This window comes from Schistocerca americana, chromosome 3 (genome assembly GCF_021461395.2).
Source record: "Schistocerca americana isolate TAMUIC-IGC-003095 chromosome 3, iqSchAmer2.1, whole genome shotgun sequence".
Lineage (NCBI taxonomy): Eukaryota > Metazoa > Arthropoda > Insecta > Orthoptera > Acrididae > Schistocerca > Schistocerca americana.
This window is the reverse complement of record NC_060121.1, coordinates 403,318,777-403,341,763: the sequence shown is the minus strand read 5'-3', so window position 1 is coordinate 403,341,763 and position 22,987 is coordinate 403,318,777. Positions and strand designations below refer to the sequence as shown.

Here is a 22,987-nt window from a genome sequence, read left to right as displayed (position 1 = left end):
TCCTTACACTCCATGAGTGGTGTCTCCAGGGCCCCCTCCCAATTTTTATTTACCAGTTCCTATTCCACTGGTTATTTAGAGTCGGGGCTGGCACTCATCTGAAGGTTGGCTGTTTTCATAAATTTGGTGACCTTTGCTTCGTTGCCACATCTGTTGTGGTGCAGCTCATTTGACATTTCTCCGCCCTAACCAGGTGTTGGTTCTGTCCTGCCTTGACTAATGCTGTCAGTTTTATGGATCAGCTGCACCCTACACATTGCTTCTCTTGGACCAGGTTCACCCTCGTGGTATCCGTTCAGCCACCGGTGCGTTTTGCATTAGTCCTGGCAGAAGTCTTCTGGTTGATGCTAGGATCCCTCCCTTTTGATTTGGTGGTCCCAGCCCCTAGTTTCATATGCCATCAATATTCCCTCTTCCACTGCTCACCCTTCCTGTTCTGTTCTTTTCTCGGACTGACCATGGGGTCAGGTGTACCTTCATCATTGGCACCTGTGTCTTTCGATATCGGCTTTCAGTACACCGCTCAGTATTCGTAACCTGGCTCTTCGCCCTGTATCAGGCCACAGAGTACATCCAGTGACAGACTTTTCAATTGTGTCATCTGCTCAGACACTCTCAGCACCCTTCAAAGCTTCTGTGTGGCGTACACTGCCCATCCCTTATTGCAATGGGTCTGGGAAAACTGCCACTTGATCACTCTTGACGGAGCCACTGCGCTGTTTATGTTGATTCCTGGTCATGTTGGTCTGCCAGGAAACGAGGCTGCTGACACTGCTGCCAAGGCTGCAGTCCTCGTACCTCAGCCCACGAGTACCTATATTTCCTCCGACGATCTCTGTGTTACCGTCTGTCAGGAGGTGGTGTCCCTTTGGCATTGTCAATGGTCCTTCCTTCATGGTAATAAGCTCTGGCTTATTAAACCTCTCCCAGCAGCGAGGATGACCTCCTTTTGGCCCTTCCACCAGGAGGTCATTTTAACTAGTCTGCATATTGGGCACTGCCTTTTTAGCCATCATCGTTTGCTAAATGGTGCTACCCCACCACTTCATACACATTGCACCTAAGTTTTAACTGTCTGCCAATTCCTGAGGGAATGCCCATCTTTTAACTGTTTGCGTTTCTGCTTAGGTTTTCCTTCAGAGTTGTAGGCCATCTTAGCAAATGGCATGCAGGCTGTCGACCACGTTTTGCTTTTTATCTGCCAAAGCAATATGGTGAAGGCCATTTAATTTTGGACCTCTGTTTCTGTATGGTGTATTTTTTAGCCCTTTCTCCACGTTCATGTTTTTAGCTGTCTTCTCTTACATCAGTTGGGACTAATGTATAGTCATTTTCTAACTCCTTTCTGTCTTCGTGTTATACAGTTTTGACGTGGGCACATATAACACTAGTTGTTTTTGTGCCCCAAACCAAAACAAACTGAACTGAACCTTGTAATTACATTTGCTGCTATTTGAATGCATAAACAACATGGTGAAGACATCTCCTTATTCTTCATCCTCCCCCACCCTCCACTGTATAAAAATTGTGCGTAAAAGGGAAATAATAACCTAGCAGAACACACAAAAGCCCACTATTAACTTATAAAACGCTTAAATTATTTAGTATTTCTTAATCTTGCAAATTAATTGATTATTTTGTTTGTCTTCATTGGTATTAATCATATATATTTTGTGAACAGGATCCACAGCTGCCAGAATCTTGGACCGGAGTGAAAGATACCATTGAAGATGGTGAACAATGTTTACAGTGGAGTCTCAAAATAGGAAGTGTCACTGGCAGTGAAGACTGTTTATTCTTAAATCTATTTACTCCTCAGGTAACAAAAATCTCTCTTATTAACATGAACATTGTTAGTGACAGTGTTGTGTTACTAAAAGAAAAGGCATGTTAAAAAAAAAGTCTGGTGCTGGTAACTGGACTATTAGTGTTGTGCATAAATTTGATTGTGGAGTTAAATAAATATTAGTTTGAGCCATCATGCTGTCAGTGCTGTCTTCAGACAGTCTTGAACAGAAATAATATTTCTGTAATTTATGATACATTAATTGGGTAAACACAATATCTTGTAAGAAATGGTGTCCCCCTCCCAGTTATGAGAAGACATGTTTCTTACAAGGGAACCTCCCCATCGCACCCCCCCTCAGATTTAGTTATAAGTTGGCACAGTGGATAGGCCTTGAAAAACTGAACACAGATCAATTGAGAAAACAGGAAGAAGTTGTGTGGAACTGTGAAAAAATTAGCAAAATATACAAACTGAGTAGTCCATGGGCCACATAGGCAACATCATGCACAATGTGAGCTCAGGAGCGCCGTGGTCCCGTGGTAGCGTGAGCAGCTGCAGAACGAGAGGTCCTTGGTTCAAGTCTTCCCTGAAGTGAAAATTTTACTTTATTTATTTTTGCATAGTTATTATCTGTCCGTTCGTTCATTGACGTCTCTGTTCACTGTAATAAGTTTAGTGTCTGTGTTTTGCGACCGCATCGCAAAACCGTGCGATTAGTAGACGAAAGGATGTGCCTCTCCAATGGGAACCGAAAACATTTGATCGCAAGGTCATAGGTTAACCGATTCCTCCACAGGAAAACACATCTGATATATTCTATACGACACTGGTGACGGCATGTGCACCACATGACAGGAATATGTTGTCGACCCACCTAACTTGTACACTTGGTGATTCTTCTACCTTGCCCGATTTAGGTTTTCTTGTGGATGTTCCCTTGTTGGGAGCTGATGACTTAAAATTGCGTAACTATGGTCTTTTTGTAGTAGCTGTTTAAATGTATACATCCTGAGTGTTTCCACTTCCTTTCGGTATAAGTGCCTCATCAGAGTGACTGTGTCAATGTACAGAAGCTTGTCATGATGAGTAAAGGCTTTCAGTGGTTAGCAGCTCTTTCTCAAACAGGTTACCCTTGTGTCGGCCAGGATAATGTGTAGGCTTTAGTTGCACTGCTGGAAATAAATCAGTGACGGATAATTTGTGGATTAATTTGAGAGTCAGAATTATTATCTAAGACTATAGGAGTATAAAAATGTCATTGAAACTTAACACTCCTGACTTACTCAGAGCAATAAAAGCATTAAGTAGTGGTTTCCTTGTCTCCTTTGTGTTGTATCATTTTGCTGAGAGGCAGTTTGTGAGCCACAAATAAAGAACTGGTGTGTTTCTGCCTGTAGTCGCATCAAATCGAAATGCAATATTTAGTGGTGGGTACATTGCACAAGTTTTGTATTCACTGTTAACTCTTTGGCTTAACAAGCTGTCTCATGGAAATCTACCCCACCTGTTCCTCAGAAATAACTACATCAAACTCACAAGTCACTAACAGTACCTCCAGTGTGATAGTTACCATCCCTACCACACCAAAATCTCTCTTGGCATTCAGAGATGGGCCACAGAAGGGCTGCAGTGATGAGCAGTCTCTCTCATAAAATTGAAGGTTTTGCCTGGTCCACAAAAAAATGCTCCCATGCCACGTACTTACACAAACATAATGCTCAGTCCAGATCTATAAACCAAAAGCAACCTTCTTTTTCCTGAGTACTGGTCATGGAGGTTAGAAACAGAACGAGTATGATTCCAATGTTGAGGGTTGCGTACATTAGAAATCAGGGTGCTGCTTTTACATCAGTGCTGTGTTGGCTACTCTCTTTTCTGCTATAGTTGCCCAAGTGTGACAAGTTTGAGAATAGTGGCATGGTGGTTGCTTCCTTTTCCCCCAGACTAAACCTTGCAGGAATTTGTCATTGTTTGTGAGTTTTGAGTGACACCTTCTCGTCTTCCCCTGTGAGTTTTGAGTAAACCTTCACTTCTCTTGTTCCCTTCAGGGAGCTCATTGCTCTTTTCGTGAGTTCATGTGTGGCATTCACGGGCCCCGAGTTATTGCAGCCCATTTTTCCTTCCTTGTCTCCATTTCCTTGACACTGCCCCTCCATCCCTATCCTCGCTCTTCCCCCGCTGTCCTATCCTTCCTCTCTCTTGGTGTTCTGATTTATGTCGACTTGGTTATCCACCTGGTTCCCTGTATTACTTGGAATTTTGTTCGTCCTGCCTGTTCTCTTTTATCCTTTTTTGTGTTTAGTTACCAACTTGAGGTTTGATCTCCACTTCTAAATTTTCTGTTTTTAGTGCAAGCCATTTGGGAAAGAACTCCCTTGTGTCTATGGTGTGGATTCCTCTCCCCCCTCTTCCTTCCCCACCATAGCTCCCCTCCACCTACTAGGTCACCAGCACCTGTAGCCAGCCCATGTGGTGGAGCTTCTATGTACCCATCTGGCTCAGCTCCCTGATGAGACAGGGATCACACTACTGATACCTGAGGAGCATCGGAACTCCCAGCAACAGTCGCTGTGCCGGGTGGCCCTTGCTGTGACTGGATGGCACCCATGGGTAGAGCCCTAATTGGAGAGGGTGATATCAGGATGGATACTAGGTGCATGAAGTGTATCAAACTACAAAAATCGGGCCATTCTCGAACAGCTGTCTAAACAAATGGTGAATGATCATTGAATGGTTCATATGACCTAGTAGCCTCCTGTTCCATGGCTACACCCTGGGAGGAGGGCTAGGCTCACCGTGTTGGAATGAAACACTTTCCCCTGTACCTTATCTGTACTAAGACTCATAGTGACACATTCACTGCAACAAAACCATTGGTTTTTGTGGAGAATATCGAGGACAAGTTTGGTGAAGTGGAGTCTCTGAGTAAGGTGTGGTTGGGCTCCCAGTTGAACAAAGCTTCTTTTGCCACACAATCTGCAGCTCTTCGTACTTATTATTATCTTGGCAATGTCCCAGTGTATATTACCCCTCACCAAGCCCTGAATGTGGTCCAGGGAGTAATATTTCACAAGGACCTCATCATGCAAACTGATGAGGAACTGTGGGCTTATCTGGAATGATATGGTGTTCATTTTGTTCAACATGTGTAGAAGGATCGCAAAGACAACCACACTGATACCAATGCCTTCATTCTGGCTTTCAAGGGCAATATCCTCCCAAGGTCTCAAGGTTGTGTGCTACAGATGTGACGTGAAGCCTTATTTCCCACCATCTGTGAGGTGCCTTCAGTGCTTGGGTTTTGGGGGTATGTCTTCTCGCTGCACGGTGGACCCTCTGTGTGGTGACTGTGAACACCCACTCCATGAGGGAAGCCCTTGTGTTCCGCCTCCTGTGTGTGTGTGTGTGTGTGTGTGTGTGTGTGTGTGTCAGTTGCCGTGACTGCCACTTCCCTTGCTTGCCAGATTACCCGGCTAACAAGACCTAAAAGAAGATACAAGAGTAGAAGTCCCTGGATCGCCTGTCTTATGCTGAGGCTCATAAAAAATATGAGATACTCCATCCTGTGTCACTTTCTTCAACTTTTGCTTGTTTTACATTATTTTCCGCTGCCCGTACCTCTTTCTTACCTCAGCCCTGTTCTCTTCTCTTTTCTCCCCCTCCCCTGTGGTTCCCATGACCTCTCCTTAGGAGCTGTTTCCCCTCCCTGGCCAAAGAAGAGCTCTCTCCCTCATTACCTGCTGGTGGTGCCGTCCCCCCCCCTCCTACCCGGACCCCTCTCCCTGCGTCTTTCATACCAGGAGCCTACAACAACAACAACAACAACAACAACAAAAACTTGGCCACGAGACCCACCATATGTGCACTCAAAGGCCGCCCACTTTCTTTCAGTTCTGGATCTTGCAGAAATCTGCACTCCCTCAGTGCCCTGCCCTCCTCCACCTCCATAATAGGAGGAGGAGAAAACATAAGTCCCGGGACAATCCTGCCCCCCCCCCCCCCCCCATTTATCTCAACCCCCAACCCCGTGGTGGTGTCCCCAGAGTGGCCATCTTCCCCCTCACGACCTGAGTCTACCATATTATTTATGGATGTCACCCAATCCTTGTTGGTGACGACCACTGACTGAGTGACAAGACCTGCTCTCAGCTTCTTTATGTCTAACCTGGACTCATGCCACATGATAATCCAGTGGAATTGCAATGGCTACTGTCGTCACCTATCAGAAATACAATGTCTTGTTTCCTCCCATTCTGCATTCTGTCTTGCTTTTCAAGAAAAGCACTTCCATGATGACCACTCTCCAATGTTTCGTGGTTATCGGGGATTCTGTTGGAACCATGCTGTCCACTGGGTAGCATCTTGTAGGGAAGCAGCCTACTCACGCTGTAGTAAATTCACATCAGTTTCCATTGTGTGCCAGCCAGTCTGCTGTAACTAGCTCTGACGTCATAAATGTTGCGCAATACCTTAAAAATCAAGCAAATGACCTAAAACTTTTCTAGCATGTCAGGAATAATTCTAAATTAATGTGTGTTAAATATCAGTTCGATAACTTCAGCCATTTTCGAAATTTGGACGTTTTTCTGAAAAAATCATTGGCGCAACAGAAAAGAGCTAGAGATTTCAAAATTTATATTTAGATTCATCTTTCATAATGATTTAATAAAAACAGTACTTTGGATTTCACAAATTAAGATTTTAGTGGAAATTCATGATTTTGTGGTTTTCGTCTCAAAACTGAAGGAAGCAAGATAGATTAAGTAGGCTAATAAATAAGGCTAGAATGTTTAGATTTAAATAGGTTGGAGGTCCGCAATGACTATGAAGATGTAAAAGTTTCCTTTGAATACCTATAAAATTATAGCGATAGCGGATCTCAAAAGGGCCAGTTCAGAGCTCATCTACTGCGTGCAGTGTAATTTAATTAATTCTCTCGCCCAAAATATTTAACTTAGCCACGTCAAAATTTTATTATCAATACTTACTTGCGTGCTGAATGCACGTTTAAATTAAGAGCTTCATCGGCCATCAGCAAAAGAAGCTATAAATTATTATGTAACTTGAAGTGGTGCGTTACTAGCCCAGCGGCTAGTCTGGAGAGCCGATTTGATCAGGCGTTCCCTTAGCCGTCCGCACCGCGGCTTTATATATAAGAACGTTGCGCGAGGAAGAAAGGGCCCAGTTCTCTCCAGACGCTGAATGACACGCCATCTGTGTCGGGAGTCGCGTCGCATCGGTATCACTGCTACAAACAGCCTCGGGTGCCGTATTAAGTTACTAGAGATACGCGGAACCATGAAATCATTTCAAGTGAAGGGTTAATTCTGGGATGATTTTCATTATCTAGCATCAGTTTGTGTATTGTCGTATTTTCACGCGCCGTCGCGGGACAGACATTCTACCAATTATTTAGCGTGGCGTTTGATGAAATACTCTCATCAAATTATGGCGAGCATTCTTTTTAACATTTAATTCGGACATTTATAGTTGCATCAGCGCATTAGACTCTGAACTGCTCTGTTAGTTAGGTTGTAGGGATACTTGTGTTTTTTATCAGTGAATTTCAGAATATACTCAACTATTTTGGAAAACCGTTTTTGATTAGAAATCCCGGACAATCTCCTAATTCCTCAGAGCTATAAGCTGCAGCTATAATGGTATTCTCAGATGAAGTGGGCACTAGGAACTCTAATTACAGGCTTCACGTTTTGTTAAATCACTTTCTGGGTGCTAAAAAGTAAATAGAGAGCCAGTGTTGAGAACGGCGAAAGACAGCATTAACAACATTCTAAAAGCCAGAAACTGATTCAACATGCAAGCATTTATACAGCAATTAGAATTTTTACAAACTATTCGCCGCCCCACAATCTGGAGTGGTCTGTGCTTTGATTCACTCTAATATCATTAGTGACTGGATCCTCCTTCATAGCAACCTGGAAGCAATAATGGTTAGAGTACAAATGACTCCGGCAATCATCGTCTGCAATATCTACCTCCCTCCAGGTAGACCACTTCCTTATGTTGAACTGTCTGCTATAATACAGCAAGTCCTGCCTCCATTTCTCCTTCTCCTTTGGGACTTCAATGCACACCACCCCCTATTGGGGGAGTGCCACTTTGACAGGTAGGGTCTCCTAATTGACCAACTTATGAGAGACATTGATTTGTATCTTCTCAATGATGGTTCCCCTACACACTTTAGTGCTGTTCATGGCACCTTTACCACTACTGATCTCACGATCTCCTCCTCAGATCTTGTGGCTTCCCTACATTGTCACCCCATGATGATCTTTGTGACAGTGACCACTTTCCGATGATTCTATCATTCCCCTGCCTCTCTCGAAGTGCATTGACGCAGTCATGCAGGAAATATCTACCACTATTCTTCATACTGCTGGCACTGTTGTCCCCTTATGCACAGGTCCCCCACTTCGTCGACAGATACCGTGGTGGACCAGGACCAAGCAGTTGCTGTGGAGGACTGCCAACGGTCACTGCAGCGGTTTAAATGACACCATTCACATACCACCCTCCTCACTTTCAAATGTCTCTGTGCTAAGGCTTATTACTTTATTAAGCAGAGTAGAAAGGATTGCTGGGAGCACTGTTTCCTCCCTGGGGACATACGCCTCTTCGTCACAGGTTTGGTTCAAGCTTTGACAGTGACAGTGACAGTCAAGTATCCAGGGTCTTATCCTTCAAGGTGCTCTGTGTGCTGACCCTTTTGTCTTTGCAGAACTCATCACTGCACACTTTGTGACAGCATCGGCGTCCTCTTCCTATCCCGCTACCTTTCTCCAGCAGAAATGCCGAGCTGAACAGACCCCTCTCTGTTTCAACCCCTGCCATGCTGAGCTTTATAATGAACTCTTCAGTGAATGAGAATTCTTGCAGGCTCTTATCTATTCACGTGATACAGTCCCAGGCCCAAATTCCAATCCACAACCAGATGATAAAACATTGGATGTTACCCAGAGGCAGGGTGTTCAACCACATTTGGCTCACAGGTGCTTTACCGTCATAATGACAAGACCGTATAGTTATCACTGTCCTTGAACCCAGGAAGAACCCAATGTCTCTTGACAGCTACTGCTTGATTAGCCTGGCAAACATACTTTATAAACTGCTTGAGAGGATGGTTAGCTTCCAATTATGTTGGGTTCTCAAATCTCAGAACCTTTTGTCTCCGGATCAGTGTGGCTTCCAGGAAGAGTGATGTCCTACTGGCCATTTACTCAGATTCGAAACACTAGACAGGCTTTTACTAACAGCCGGCACCTCGTCTTGGTCTTCTTTGACCTACATAAGTCATACAACATGGCTTGATGCCATCACATTTTGATTACCCTCCATGACTGGGACTTTCACAGCCCCCTTCAGATTTTTATCCATGAGTTTTAATCCCACAGGCACTTCACTCAGCACCCATTGGATTTAGGAGAACATGTGAGTTAATGGGCATTGCCCTCTCATTTAAGTATATGGCCGAAAGAGTCAGCCTCCAGGAATTGTGATACGAACCCTGTCGTCCAGGACCGGATGCCACAAAAGGTGCAGATTCACCACGAGATGGGGAAACTCCGGCAGCTATTGTCTATTGAGGCCTAAGCGCCGTAGTGTGTGAGTGAGACAGATGAGAACCTACCTCATAGGGAAACCCAGTAGAAGATCTTGGTGGCCGAGGAGACGTAGAAGTGTTAAATATGGCAGACCTAAGATCAGCTATAAAGGGAATCGTTTATGGAAATTATTTGCCACAGAAAAATCCACCATCCTCCATAAATGTTCATGGTGAACCCAATAAAAATTGAATATTGATCATATCTATAATATTTTAGGATTTACTGTTGAAGGAAAATTAACAAGTTTTGTAAAACGTTGTAAATATCAACTCTCTAACTTTATTTGTTTAAAAGATATAGTAAATTTAAATTATCAGTATTTTCAGTTAAGCATCAGATCATCATTTCCTCTGCACAAAGCACATAGAACGATGACAGCATGACACCTTATTCAATCATTAGGTAATCGAATATTTGTTGTAAAGTTTAGTGCATAATAGCTACTTTTGTTCTTTTATCAGAAAGCACATGGGTGCAAGGTTACTGGCTGTGGCATTCAAAGCTAAGAAGGGAATTGTATTGGTTATATGTAAAAGAATTTAACATTTATTATTGTCACTTTATTTAGAACGTGAAAGTGGTCAAGCTTTGATTATTCAAACATGTTAAAATGTAAAATAATGTAGAATAAGCTGTAGCCAATCAGATGGACGGCTTCCGGAAAGGGAACTGCCCTAGTCAGTTGAGCAAGGATATTCGGTGTGTGGAAAATGCAGCTGGGAACAGGCAGAGGGAATGCTGGGGCAGATGTGAAAGTGGACAGTTCTGATCGAGACACCAAAGGATACAGTTTGGAGTGAGACGCGAAAGCAGATGGTCAGTCTTCAGGTAGCTAAGAAGTGAAATGACTTGTAAAATTTCGCATTTTGTGGTATCGCGGGACTTAGTCTCTGAGCGGTGAGCAGCCGCGCGCCTGGTTTGAACTCCAACTTTTCAAGAAGGTAACGAGGTGGAATATTAGACTTGTATTTCGTGATGAGATTGCGAATGATCAAACAGTGTAAAACGGATATGCGCTCAAGTGTAATAGTAACTCTAAATACAACCACTTTCGCTACTAGTTTGCTTTATGAATAAACATTATTCTAACCAAATCGCAACTGTGTGGCCTACATCATGTATGGGTCATTAATTTAGTTCCTGGTATTATTATTATTACGGTTTTTATATGTTATGTTAACTTTGTATTTCACACCCTTGCCGTCTGCCAGACAATTTAACCAAAGGGTCACAAGTGTCTAATTTAGGGTGTGTGTATGTGACACTTGCAGTTCAACCCCTAAATAAGTTTGAGCCAAGACATTTTGACGAAGAGGAACCGCATGTGAGCCCGAACATCTTTGGGATGTTAGCTCACAAACGGTATCCCCCAGGGTCCTGTGTTGTGTGTCCCATTCTTCCTCATAGCTATCAATGGACTTGTACCATCCGTTGGGCTTGTGGTTACCTGGGCATTGTATGTCGACAATTTTTGCATCTGGTGCAGCTCCCACTCAGTAGCATCGACTGAGCGCCAGCTCCAAACTGCCATCTGGTGGGCCTCTGTGCAGGCTGTTCCTTTGGCTTCAGTTTTCTCCCTCTAAAATGCAGGTTATGCATTTTTCTTGTGACCTGCAGTACACACTTGTCCAGAAATTTATTTAGGCAACTACCTCCTTGATGTTGTAGCGCAGTTCCATTTCTTGGCCCTTATTTCTGATAAAAAGCTGATGTGACTGCCCCATATTCGCCACCTGAAGATTATGTGCATGCGGAAGCTTAATGCTGTCTGCCTTCTGGCCCATACATCTTGTTGAGCAGTCTGTGCTACTTTCTCCATATTTACCGTGCTCTGGTTTTGCCAGACTAGATTATGGTAGTCAGGTTTACAGCTCAGCGGCTCATTCCACTCTGAAAATACAGTATAATGCTGCTTTTATGTTTCTGGAATTAATGTTTTCCTGCCATTTACGACATTTTTTATCAGTCCCGTCAAATTTCCTATGCCCACAATGTTAATTTGCACCTGATTTTGTGTCAAGATATTTATAATTTTCCCACGATTTTCACATTACAAAAAAATGTTTGTGCAGAAAATATGATGCTGGCATAATGTTGGCCATCAACTAGAGTTTACAAATATTAAGTGGTTAAGTTTCTTGAGATCAGGGCACTCTATTCAGTGGATTTGAATGGGTAAATGAGTAAAAGTTGTAACAATTTGTGCCGAATCTCCCGCTGCTGCCAAGCTCTACATGGCGTGCTGGCTGATGGGAGTAACTAGGTTTGTTCGAATGAAAATATCATGACCATTCACAACCATTTCCAAACTGTTTCTACTGTGCAAATGCAGTTTCGTGATTATTGTGATCACCATGACACCTTTGTTGGACCATATTTAGCGTGTTTTGGTGTATGGCCATGTGTAGTGCTAGTTGACACTGTCATTCACTTTGCGTTGCTCAAATGTTTTTAGTGTAAACACATCGCCGGTTACGTATTTTATTCATGCTGATCAAAAAGTATTTCAAGAATTTATTCTCATTGTCAAGTGCAGTATTTACGTATGTATTTTTTGTGATGTTATATGAACAAACAATGTGAGTGATAGTGTGCGCGTGTGTGTGCGGTTTTCTACATAACTGATGAGGCACAGTACCTGATAACCTCAAAAAGATGAGTACAGTGAAAGAGAACAGAAAAACACATATTCAAACACCATACAAAATACTTATTTACATATTTGCACTCGACAATGAGAAAAAATTCTCAAAACGCATAATTAAGCATGACAAAATACGTAACTAGTGCAGTATTTCATTATTTAAATAATGAATGACAGCTGCAGGCTTTCCAGAAACATTGATTATGACATTTGAAATTAAGTCATTGATTTCCACTTCCCAGGCGGTTATCAATTCCAGTTACATCAGCGGTTTTTATTAGATAATAAACCTTTAATAGATAATAATCCTTTATTAGATAATAAAAAAGTCCCTGACAAGTCTTTTGATGCCTGTCGTGTACATACATCATACATAAAGTGCAAGGGGGTATCCCATAAGTAACTTTTACAGCTTAAAATATTATTTCCCACATTTTACATTTTCCTGCATTTTACACCATTTTTTTTGGAAGTCCCTTGAAAAGGGTAAATGCGGGGTTTCACTGTAATTGACCCTGTTCACCATTGTGGGGTGTGTCTGGCTATTGGTGCCTTTCCCACTAGTCCTGTTGACAGTCTCCTGGCAGAAGTGGGGATTTTCCCTCTACAAATACGACGGAGCCAGCTCCTAGTTTTTTATGCAATCTCCATTTGCAAATTCTCTGACCATCCCATATACCCTGTCCTCTTTGCAAATAAGGGATGTCTCCCTCCAGATAAGTACCCATGGGTGGGATTGCCGGTTGGGATGCGTCTCACATCCCTCTATTGGGATCTCCATCTCCACTCACTGGAATGCTCCCCATATCTTCCCTCCAACATCTCCCCTCCCCCCCTCCCCAACCCGTGGATGCTGTCTAGACTGTGGATTAGTATCGACCTATTTCAGGGTCCAAAGGTCTTTGTCACCCCTCTGGTTTTCCAGTGTCTTTCATGTATGTTCCATCCTTGTAGAGTTTCATGGTGCCACCATCTTCTATGTTGATGGTTCTAAGGTGATAGATAGGACAGGATAGTCTTTCATATCTTGTACTGGCTTAGAACACCATTTATTGCCGGGATCATGCAGTGTATTCACAGCAGAGCTACTAGCCATCAACAGGTCTCCCCATTTTGTTTCTCATGCCTTCCTCCTCATTGTTTTAATATATTCTGACTCAATGAGCAGCCTGTTACTCTCATCATCCTTTGGTCTCTGCTATCTGTGACCTTCTGCCTGCCCTTGACCGTGCCGCCTGCTCAGTTGTCTTTCTGTGGGTCCCAAGTCGTGGGCATCCCAGGGAATGAACTGGCTGAGTGTTTGGCTGGAGGAGCAGATACTTACCCCCTCCCCCCCCCCCCCCCCCCCCCCCAGTTCCCATTTGATGATTCCAGCTGCATTTATGCAGATCTACATCAAATCTCTCTTTCCCCAAAAGTGGAATGACATCTGGTGCACTACTGCTCACAATAGTAAACTCTGTACAATCAAGGAGTCTACTGCAGTTTGGTGCTCTTCCTTCTGCTGCTCTCAAGGACTCCATTGTCTTATGCCATCTAAGCATTGGTCATACCAGGCTCACTCATTGTTTCCTCTTGCATAACAAACCACCCCTTAGGTGTGGTTGTGGAGCCAGACTGATTGTATCCTATGTATTGGTGGAATGTCCCCTTCTTTTGGCCCTTCATATGAAATATAGTGTTCCAGATTCCTTCTCTTTAATATTAGCACATTTCCTCTGTGAAACTGGTTTTTATTTTCAGATATAAGGTTTGCTTTATTCCTGGAGCAGGGGCAGGGTGGTTGTGATTAGGGCCCCTCTACATGTTTTCCCAATCTGGGACCCATCACCACTCCCCTTTATAAAGACCACTCTTTTATCCCTCTGTTTCCCAGTTTTTAGATTTGGGCTACCCTTTTATACCTTCTCCTGCATGTGTTTTAACTTCCTCATTTTTGTAGTTTGACTCTGACTGGCTCTGTCCACTTTTAGAGGATGCACTCTCATCCGTGTGTAACTTCGGAATTGCAGGGCTGATGGCCTTGCCGTTTAGTCCCATGACCTACCTCAGTTAATCAGTCAGTTCATAATTTCTCACTGCTCACTGGACTCACATTTAGGAGGACGATGGTTCAAACCCGCATCTGGCCATCTTGATTTAGGTTTTCCGTGATTTCCCTAAATCGCTTCAGGCGATTGCCGTGATGGTTCCTTTAAAAGGACATGACTGACAGCCTTCCCTGTCCTTCCCTAATCCTATGGAACTGATGACGTCGCTGTTTGGTCCCCTCCCCCAAAACAACCAACCATCGCTTCCCTTGTTGCTATGTTGAAAGTTGCGTCTTTTGTCAAAGCTCAGTGCAGTTTATAAATATTCATCTCACTAACACGCTAATGCAGTTGTAATTGTGATGGGATCCAGAAACAGTGTATAATAAAACAGATATTGTTGCATATTTACTTGGATATTGCAGTAGATAAAGAAGTTTCACATATTAACCATGTGGCAAAATACTTTTCTCTCCTATCATTTGCCAAAAATCATATCAGTATCTCGAACTGTTTGAGATATGATGGGTATTATTAATAATAATTCCATATGTATTGGTTGCACATGCCAGACATGCATACAATCCATTTTCTTGAGATGGACAGTAGTTTCAAGAACAAATCTATATGGTAACTACATTTTATGTGCAACAATATATGATATAAATATAATAGAAAGAAACATTCCACATGGGAAAAATATATTAAAAAACAAAGATGCTGTGACTTACCAAACAAGAAAGTGCTGGTGTACACACACACACACACACACACACACACACACACACACACACACACACACACACACACACAAATTTCAAGCTTTCACAACCCATGGCTGCATCATCAGGAAAGAGGGAAAGACGAAAGGATGTGGGTTTTAAGGGAGAGGGTAAGGAGTCATTCCAATCCCGGGAGCAGAAAGACTTACCTTAGGGGGAAAAAGGGACAGGTATGCAATCTTGCGCGTGCCCACACACACACACACACACACACACACACACACACACACACACACACACACACACACACCTGCACATGTAAGATGTAACATACACCAAATGTCCATTCATAGCGACTCCAATGTTTCATTGCAAATAATTTGAATTTTGTGTGGTTGGTTATTTAATGTCAAATTTTACAATAGCTGTAACCATGATTGAAAATATAATCGATTGAGCAAGATGCTGATGAGCGAGGCTGCAAGATGAAAAGAATTAAACTGGTTTGCAGAATAATTTCTTTAAAAATCTCTTGAGAAAGACTGCAGGGAACTGGTGTGTTTGCACAGTCATTAAGAGTGTGGTGAATCTGCCATCTGCTGTGCCAAAGGGGGAAAAGAATATTTTGTTCATTTCAGCAATAATAGACAGTTTGTGCGCATCTGCTGCTATCGGTACTGTCCAGCTACCTTTGTGTGCTGCCCCATTAAACACTGTGATATAGTAGGGAAGTTAGGGCAAAAATGACGGACTCTCGGGATCAGATGGCCTCTAATGAAGCTGTGTTTCATGAGACAGTGGAGGATGTAAAATACAATAATTGCAAATTTGCTCCAGAAGAGAAAGAGAAACTTCTGAAAAATGTTTGATGTTTTAGTCCATGCTTCAGATGCAAAACATACAAAGTTTGTCCAGTGCAAACAAAATACTTGTATTCTTGTTTATTCCACTTCCACCATGAAAAAACATATGTGCTCTGTCAAAGTGTATTATCGGTGTTACATCCCTGTGAACAAAGTGTGCTGTTTGTAGTTCAATGGCACTCACGTGCTACAAAGACTGTAGACCATTCAGCATGGTTCATGGATCAGGTTTCAAAAAGGTAGCATATGCACTCATATCTGTAGGAGGTGGAAGTCAGTTGTGAAGGCTATACTACCTCATTCAGCTACAGGTAAGATCTGAGCAATTTCCATTGCAGACATTATTAAAAAGATGCTGGTTCCATATGTTACTGCTGCTATTACCAATGAGAGCCTCCTTTGAAACTGATATGCGGCTGGATGATGCATTGGTAATAACTTATAGTGACTGTATCCACTATTAGTGAAATGTGACACATGTGAACAGAGTACAGTTTGCTCCACAATATCTCGCTGGGAAAAAACAGCAGTTAATGTTTCATCAGAACTTTTTCATCGTTTAGAAGTTGGCAAGTTTTGCAATAGATCAAGGTTATGGGGCCAGCATGGGGAACTCGTACAAAGCATGAAGTGAAGTGAACACTTGGATGCAGCTCAGAGTGATGACTGCTCTGGGGCATAGAGCGCTCCAATTGAGAGATTAGCAGGACTTGGTAGGTACTTGACTCGGAGCAACTCCAGATGCAAAATTCTGCAGAGCAACTGAGCAGTGTTCTTTGTTACCACCCAGAGGAATTACGCTGCTGTGATGTTCAGCGGACACGTGATCAATTGAGAAAGGATCAGGCCCCCATGATGACAGTGCTAATTGTGGCGACTTGCACTGCTAGTGGCAAAGCTGACACCATGTTTTACCTTGGTGGATGCTGCAGATGCGGTTGACAATAACTCGGTGTGCTTATGTTATTGTTGTACTGTTCTCTTGCGATCTCCCGCAGTGCTGTCACCAGTGGCCACAGAGGCGGCAGCCTGCTGTACATGCCTATGTTGCTTGGATGTGGATCCCAGTCAGATACATTATTCCCACTCACCCCTCCACCCACCTACCCAACCACCCACCCACCCAATTTGTAACAACGGGGGGAGGTGGGATTCAGCTGACTGGCTAGGCTCTGTGAATGGGTGGTTCTTGACTGCCTCGTCTGCATATTGTCCGACTGATTGATGAGCTGAAGCACTTGGCCAGGGTAATGCATCACTGTCAGCTTCACTGTGGTGACAGAATCAGTTGTGGCGTAGGGTTCCACATCTGAATTCTTTGAGTGTGCCACCATTTGTCCAATGGAAAAACTGAGAATGGCAGTGAACAGCAATATGGCAGGGGAACTGACACAGAGAATGAAAGTGTAGGAATGGAGGACATTATGGCGGTGTTGAGAGGGGCTTTGCTGGGGCAGGGATCTTGCTGGCAGCAGTGGGGAGTGGTAGTGGGCGGGGGGGGGGGGGGGGGCACGGGGGAGTTTACAGGCTAATAACAAGTTGTAATATATCATTCATTTCTGTAATTTTTCGAAGACACATGTAAATTTATTTCTATATTTAACCACTATTCAGAGAATACATGTCACTTTCATGTTCCGTATTTTTGTACTGTCAACGCAGATGTGGTAACTTGTCGAGAGAGAGAGAGAGTGAGTGAGTGAGTGAGTGTGTGTGTGTGTGTGTGTGTGTGCGTGTGTGTGCGTGTGTGTGTGTGTGTGTGTGTGCGCGTGCGCTTCATGTATCAGCCTAGTTGTTAGTGAAAACCGTATCAAAATCCCTACAGTAATTTCTGAGATTAGTTTTCACATACAGACAGGGGGTTTTAATTTATGTTGTGTCCAGATAATTTGTCATACTTGTACCTGACAGTAGACTCAAGTAGTAAGTTCTTGGTTAAATGTAAAGTGGCAGAGACTGGTGAGTCAGGTCTCAAATCACAGACAGATGTTAATTCAGAGCTAATGTAGTAGGACCCACTGGCAAGTTGAAAATGAATTAATGGACCTCATTTCTGATCGCTTATCGGACAAGACTGGTACAGCTGTCCCACATCCATTACTGATGCTGAGACTGCCATCCATCTTTCCCTGAAATGAATAATGTCTTTCCCAGGGAATCTTTTTCATATCTCCCAGAATTTTATTTCACCACTAATCAAACTCAAGAAACATTCCGGTCTGTCCCTATTGTAATCTTACCCTCCCACACATCACCATTAAAATTCTCATTCTTTGCACCAATTTTGAAAACTTTAAGGGAAGTAAGATTACAAAAGAAGAACTTTTTAACTTATCTTGATTATCTCGTTGTTGCTGTTGTTGTTGTAGTTGTTGCTGGATCAAAATCTTGTTGTGTGTAGGAATACATTCTTGCTGCTGAAAATTTGATTTAACAGGTGCCTGGAGGTGAAATTACTGTTGATTTGCCTCACACTGACTTTACAATTTTCACTTCTATCACACCAAAACTTACATTGTTGTTGACAAACTTATAAAAATCTTTACTACTACCTGAGGCATGCCCACTACTATTTACATTCTGTGGTACCCACAATTTGCAAAGAGTTTACGAAGCAAAAGAGTTTACAAACTTTCTTGACAGGTGAAGAATCTTTACCAAATTATATCATTATTTCATAAATAAATCAAGAAAACAAATTTAATAACATGAATTTTAAGTACACCAGAGATTTTGTAACTTCAATTATTCTTAAAAGAACAGTAATTTTAAATGTTAGTGCATATCGATTGTAACACATTAATTTCCTTTTTGTACATTTTAGCCTGAAATATAATGCATCATATACAAAATCATATGAATTCTTTTAGTGAAACAGCTGAGGTAATTTTAACCTAAGCAAGAATCGATAGTATACATGGTATTGGTTATCTCTATAGAAAAGGGTAACATTAGAGGAGGGTGACTGGTTACACTACGCAACTCCTAATTGCAACACCCAAGTATAGGTGAAGGACTTGAGCCAGAGACCCACTCAGTACATTCTGCTCATTTTATCACAGGTATCCCATTTCATCAGAGGCAGGAGCAATTGTCAAAGCAGCCCTCTCATACACTCTCTACAACATATTGTTGCATTTATGCAACCACAAATTGGCTGTAGCAAGGCATGCTGTATAATACAACACAATTATCTTTAAGTCTTTCACAACTTGAGCAATGTGAATTGGGCAGCCAGTTGCACATCTGTACAGAGAAGGTCATAGTGGAAGAAATATCACACATACAGCAGAGCTATACAGCCTCTGTAAAAGGATGTGTCAAATTCTGATCAACTGTTGTCTATGAGACTTAATGATTCCAAATGCTGGTTGCACATTTTATCAAGATTGAAAGCATCATTATGATTTAATTAAATCACATGACAAACCTATTTCAACCTAAAGCACCCTTTGGTTGAAAGGATTTGCACTTGGTAGAATATCTCTCTGCCACCTATGTAAAATTTCTCCTATTATGATCTTCTGCATTTACTTGTGCAATTGGCTTACCCTACCAGAAAGTAAGGTGGGTGGGAGCACTTTGCTGTCAGTCTTAATGAGTCACTCTAAAGATGGCAAGTCAGTTTACACACACAGTACTATCAGATGACAGTCTGGTTATGGCTGAATTCCTTTATGGATGAAGTAATATTCCATGAAAACACTAAGCTAGTAGCATGTGGACCGCATTAGTGTAAGCAAGTGAATCTAATTTTCAAACCTTACCGTGGAAGTCCACCTGTGAACCATGGACCTTGTCATCGGTGGGGTGACTTGCGTGCCTAAGCGATACTAATAGCTGTACATCAGATGCAATCACAATTAAGGAATTTCTGTTGAGGGGCCAAACAAATGTGTGGTTCCTGAAGAGAGGCAGCGGCCATTGCAGTAGTTGAAGGGGGGACAGTCTGGACGATTGATTGATCTGGCCATCTGACATCAACAAACAGCCTTGTTGTACTGGTACTGTGAATGGCTATAATTTTTACCAAGGGGATGTAGCTCCACTGAATGTTTAAATGATAATGACAACCTCTGTGGTAAAATATTCTGGAGGTATAGTATTCACCCATTCGGACTTCCGGGTGGAAATTACTAGGAGTATGTCCTTAGGAAAAACAAAACTGGCATTCTATAGATCAGAGCATGGAATATTAGAAAATTTTAAAAATGGAAATAGATAGGTTGAAGTTAGGTGTAGTGGGAATTAATTCAGTGGCAGGAGGAGTAGGACTTCTAAATCAAAAAGAGGTAATGCTGGAGTTGGTTTAACAGTCAGAAAGAATATATGAATGCAGGTAAGCTACTATGAAAGCATATTGAACTCATCATTGTAGCCAAGATAGACATGAAGCCAAGACGTGCATTAGTAAAAGTTAATATGCCAACTCTCTCCGCAAATGAAGAGATTGAAGAAATACATGATAACATAAAATAAATTATTAAAATAGCTAAGGGAGAAGAAAATTTCACTATAATCAGGAACTGGAATTTGAAAGTAGAAAAAGAAAGAGGAGGAAAAATAGTAGGTGAATATGGATGGGGGGAAAGGAATGAAAGAGGAAGCTGTCTGAATTTTACACAGAGATGATTTAATCAGTGCTAACACTTGGTTTCTAGAATCATGAAACAAGGTTATATATGTGGAAGAGACGTAGAGACACTAGAAGGTTTCAGATTGATTATATGATGGTAAGACAGATTTCGGACCCAGGTTTTAAATTGCAAGACATTTACAGACACAGATGTGTGCTCTGATCACAATTTGTTGGTTGTGAACTGTAGATTAAAAGTAAAGAAATTGCAAAAAGATAGGAAATTAAGGAGATTGGACCTGGATAAATGGAATGAGCCAGAGGTTTTTGAGAGTTTCAGATAGAGCATTAGGCAACGGTTGATTAGAACAGGGGAAATGAGTACAGTAGATAATGAATGGGTAGCTTTGAGAGATGAAATAGTATAGGTGGCTGGGATCAGGTAAGTAGAAAGACAAGGCCTAATAGAAATCCTTGGATATGAATAGATAAGATTCAAAAATGCAGCAAATGAAGCAGACAAAAGGGAATACAAACATCTAAAAAATGATATTGCCAGGAAGTACGAAAGGGTTAAACAGGAGAGGCTATAGGACAAATGTAATGATTTAGAAGCATATTTCACTAGGAATAGTATAGATACTACCTTAGGAAAAGTAAAGTGGCCTTTGGAGAAAAGGGAAGCAGCTGTATGATTATAAAGAGCTTACAAGGGAACCTCCCCATCGCACCCACCTCAGATTTAGTTATAAGTTGGCACAGTGGATAAGCCTTGAAAAACTGAACACAGATCAATCGAGAAAACAGGAAGAAGTTGTGTGGAACTATGAAAAAATACGCAAAATATACAAACTGAGTAGTCCATGTGGAAGATCTGCAACATCAAGGACAATATCAGCTCAGCAGTGCCGTGGTCCCGTGGTTAGCGTGAGCAGCTGCGGAGCGAGAGGTCCTTGGTTCAAGGCTTCTCTTGAGTGAAAAATTTAATTTTTTATTTTCAGTTTATGTCACAAACTCTTATGTTTTCATCACTTTTTTGGGAATGATTATCACGTCCACAAGAAAACCTAAATCTTGCAAGGTAGAAGAATCTTTTTACCCATTCGCCAAGTGTACAAGTTAGGTGGGTCGACAACATATTCCTGTCATGTGACGCACATGCCGTCACCAGTGTCGTATAGAATATATCAGACGTGTTTTCCTGTGGAGGAATCGGTTGACCTATGACCTTGCGATCAAATGTTTTCAGTTCCCATTGGAGAGGCACGTCCATTCGTCTACTAATCGCACGGTTTTGCGGTGCGGTCGCAAAACACAGACACTAAACTTATTACAGTGAACAGAGACGTCAATGAACAAACTGACAGATCATAACTTTGCGAAAATAAAGAAAAAAAATTTCTCACTCGAGGGAAGACTTGAACCAAGGACCTTTCGTTTCGCAGCTGCTCACGCTAACCACGGGACCACGGCGCTCCTGAGCTCAAGGTCTCCTTGATGTTACCTATTGTTGCACATGGACTACTCAGGTAGTATATTTTGCTTATTTTTCCATAGTTCCACACAACTTCTTCCTGTTTTCTCGATTGATCTGTGTTCAGTTTTTGAAGCCCTATCCACTGTGCCAACTTATAACTAAATCTGAGGGGGGTGCGATGGGGAGGTTCCCTTGTTAGATGGAAAAAAAGAGATGAAAGAGGAAGCCGTCTGGTAGAATTTTGCACAGAGCATAACTTAATCATAGCTAACACTTGGTTCAAGAATCATAAAAGAAGGTTGTATACATGGAAGAATCCCGGAGATAATAAAAGGTATCAGATAGATTATATAATGGTAAGACAGAGATTTAGAAACCAGGTTTTAAATTGTAAGACATTTCCAGGGGCAGATGTGGACTCTGACCACAATCTATTGGTTATGAACTGCAGATTAAAATTGAAGAAACTGCAAAAAGGTGGAAATTTAAGGAGATGGGACCTGGATAAACTGAAAGAACCAGAGGTTGTACAGAGTTTCAGGGAGAGCATAGGGGAACAATTGACAGGAATGGGGGAAAGAAATACAGTAGAAGAGGAATGGGTAGCTTTAAGGTATGAAATAGTGAAGGCAGCAGAGGATCAAATAGGTAAAAAGATGAGGGCTGGTAGAAACCCTTGGGTAACAGAAGAAATATTGAATTTAATTGATGAAAGGAGAAAATATAAGAATGCAGTAAATGAAGCAGGCAAAAAGAAATAGAAACGTCTCAAAAATGAGATCGACAGGAAGTGCAAAATGGCTAAGCAGGGATGGCTAGAGGACAAATGTAAGGATGTAGAGGCTTATCTCACTAGGGGTAAGATCGATACTGCCTACAGGAAAATTAGAGAGACCTTTGGAGAAAAGAGAACCACTTGTATGAATATCAAGAGCTCTGATGGAAACCCAGTTCTAAGCAAAGAAGGGAAGACAGAAAGGTGGAAGGAGTATATAGAGGGTCCACACAAGGGCGATGTACTTGAGGACAATATTATGGAAATGGAAGAGGATGTAGATGAAGATGAAGATGAAATGGGAGATATAATATTGCATGGAGAGTTTGACAGAGCACTGAAAGACCTGAGCCGAAACAAGGCCCCGGGAGTAGACAACATTCCATTAGAACTGCTGACGGCCTTGGGAGAGCCAGTCCTGGCAAAACTCTACAATCTGGTGAGCAAGATGTATGAGACAGGCGAAATACCCTCAGACTTCAAGAA

At 42.1% G+C, this 22,987-nt stretch overlaps 1 protein-coding gene across 1 annotated transcript in view; it reads left to right on the top strand.

The window, feature by feature from the left end:
- The window catches only part of LOC124606793 (venom carboxylesterase-6-like), a 142,004-nt gene that overhangs the window by 26,761 nt on the left and 92,256 nt on the right, over nt 1-22,987 (top strand). The window contains exon 2 of the mRNA XM_047138862.1: nt 1,682-1,819. Within this exon, the coding sequence (XP_046994818.1) occupies nt 1,682-1,819 (138 nt within the window). The remainder of the gene's footprint in view (nt 1-1,681; nt 1,820-22,987) is intronic.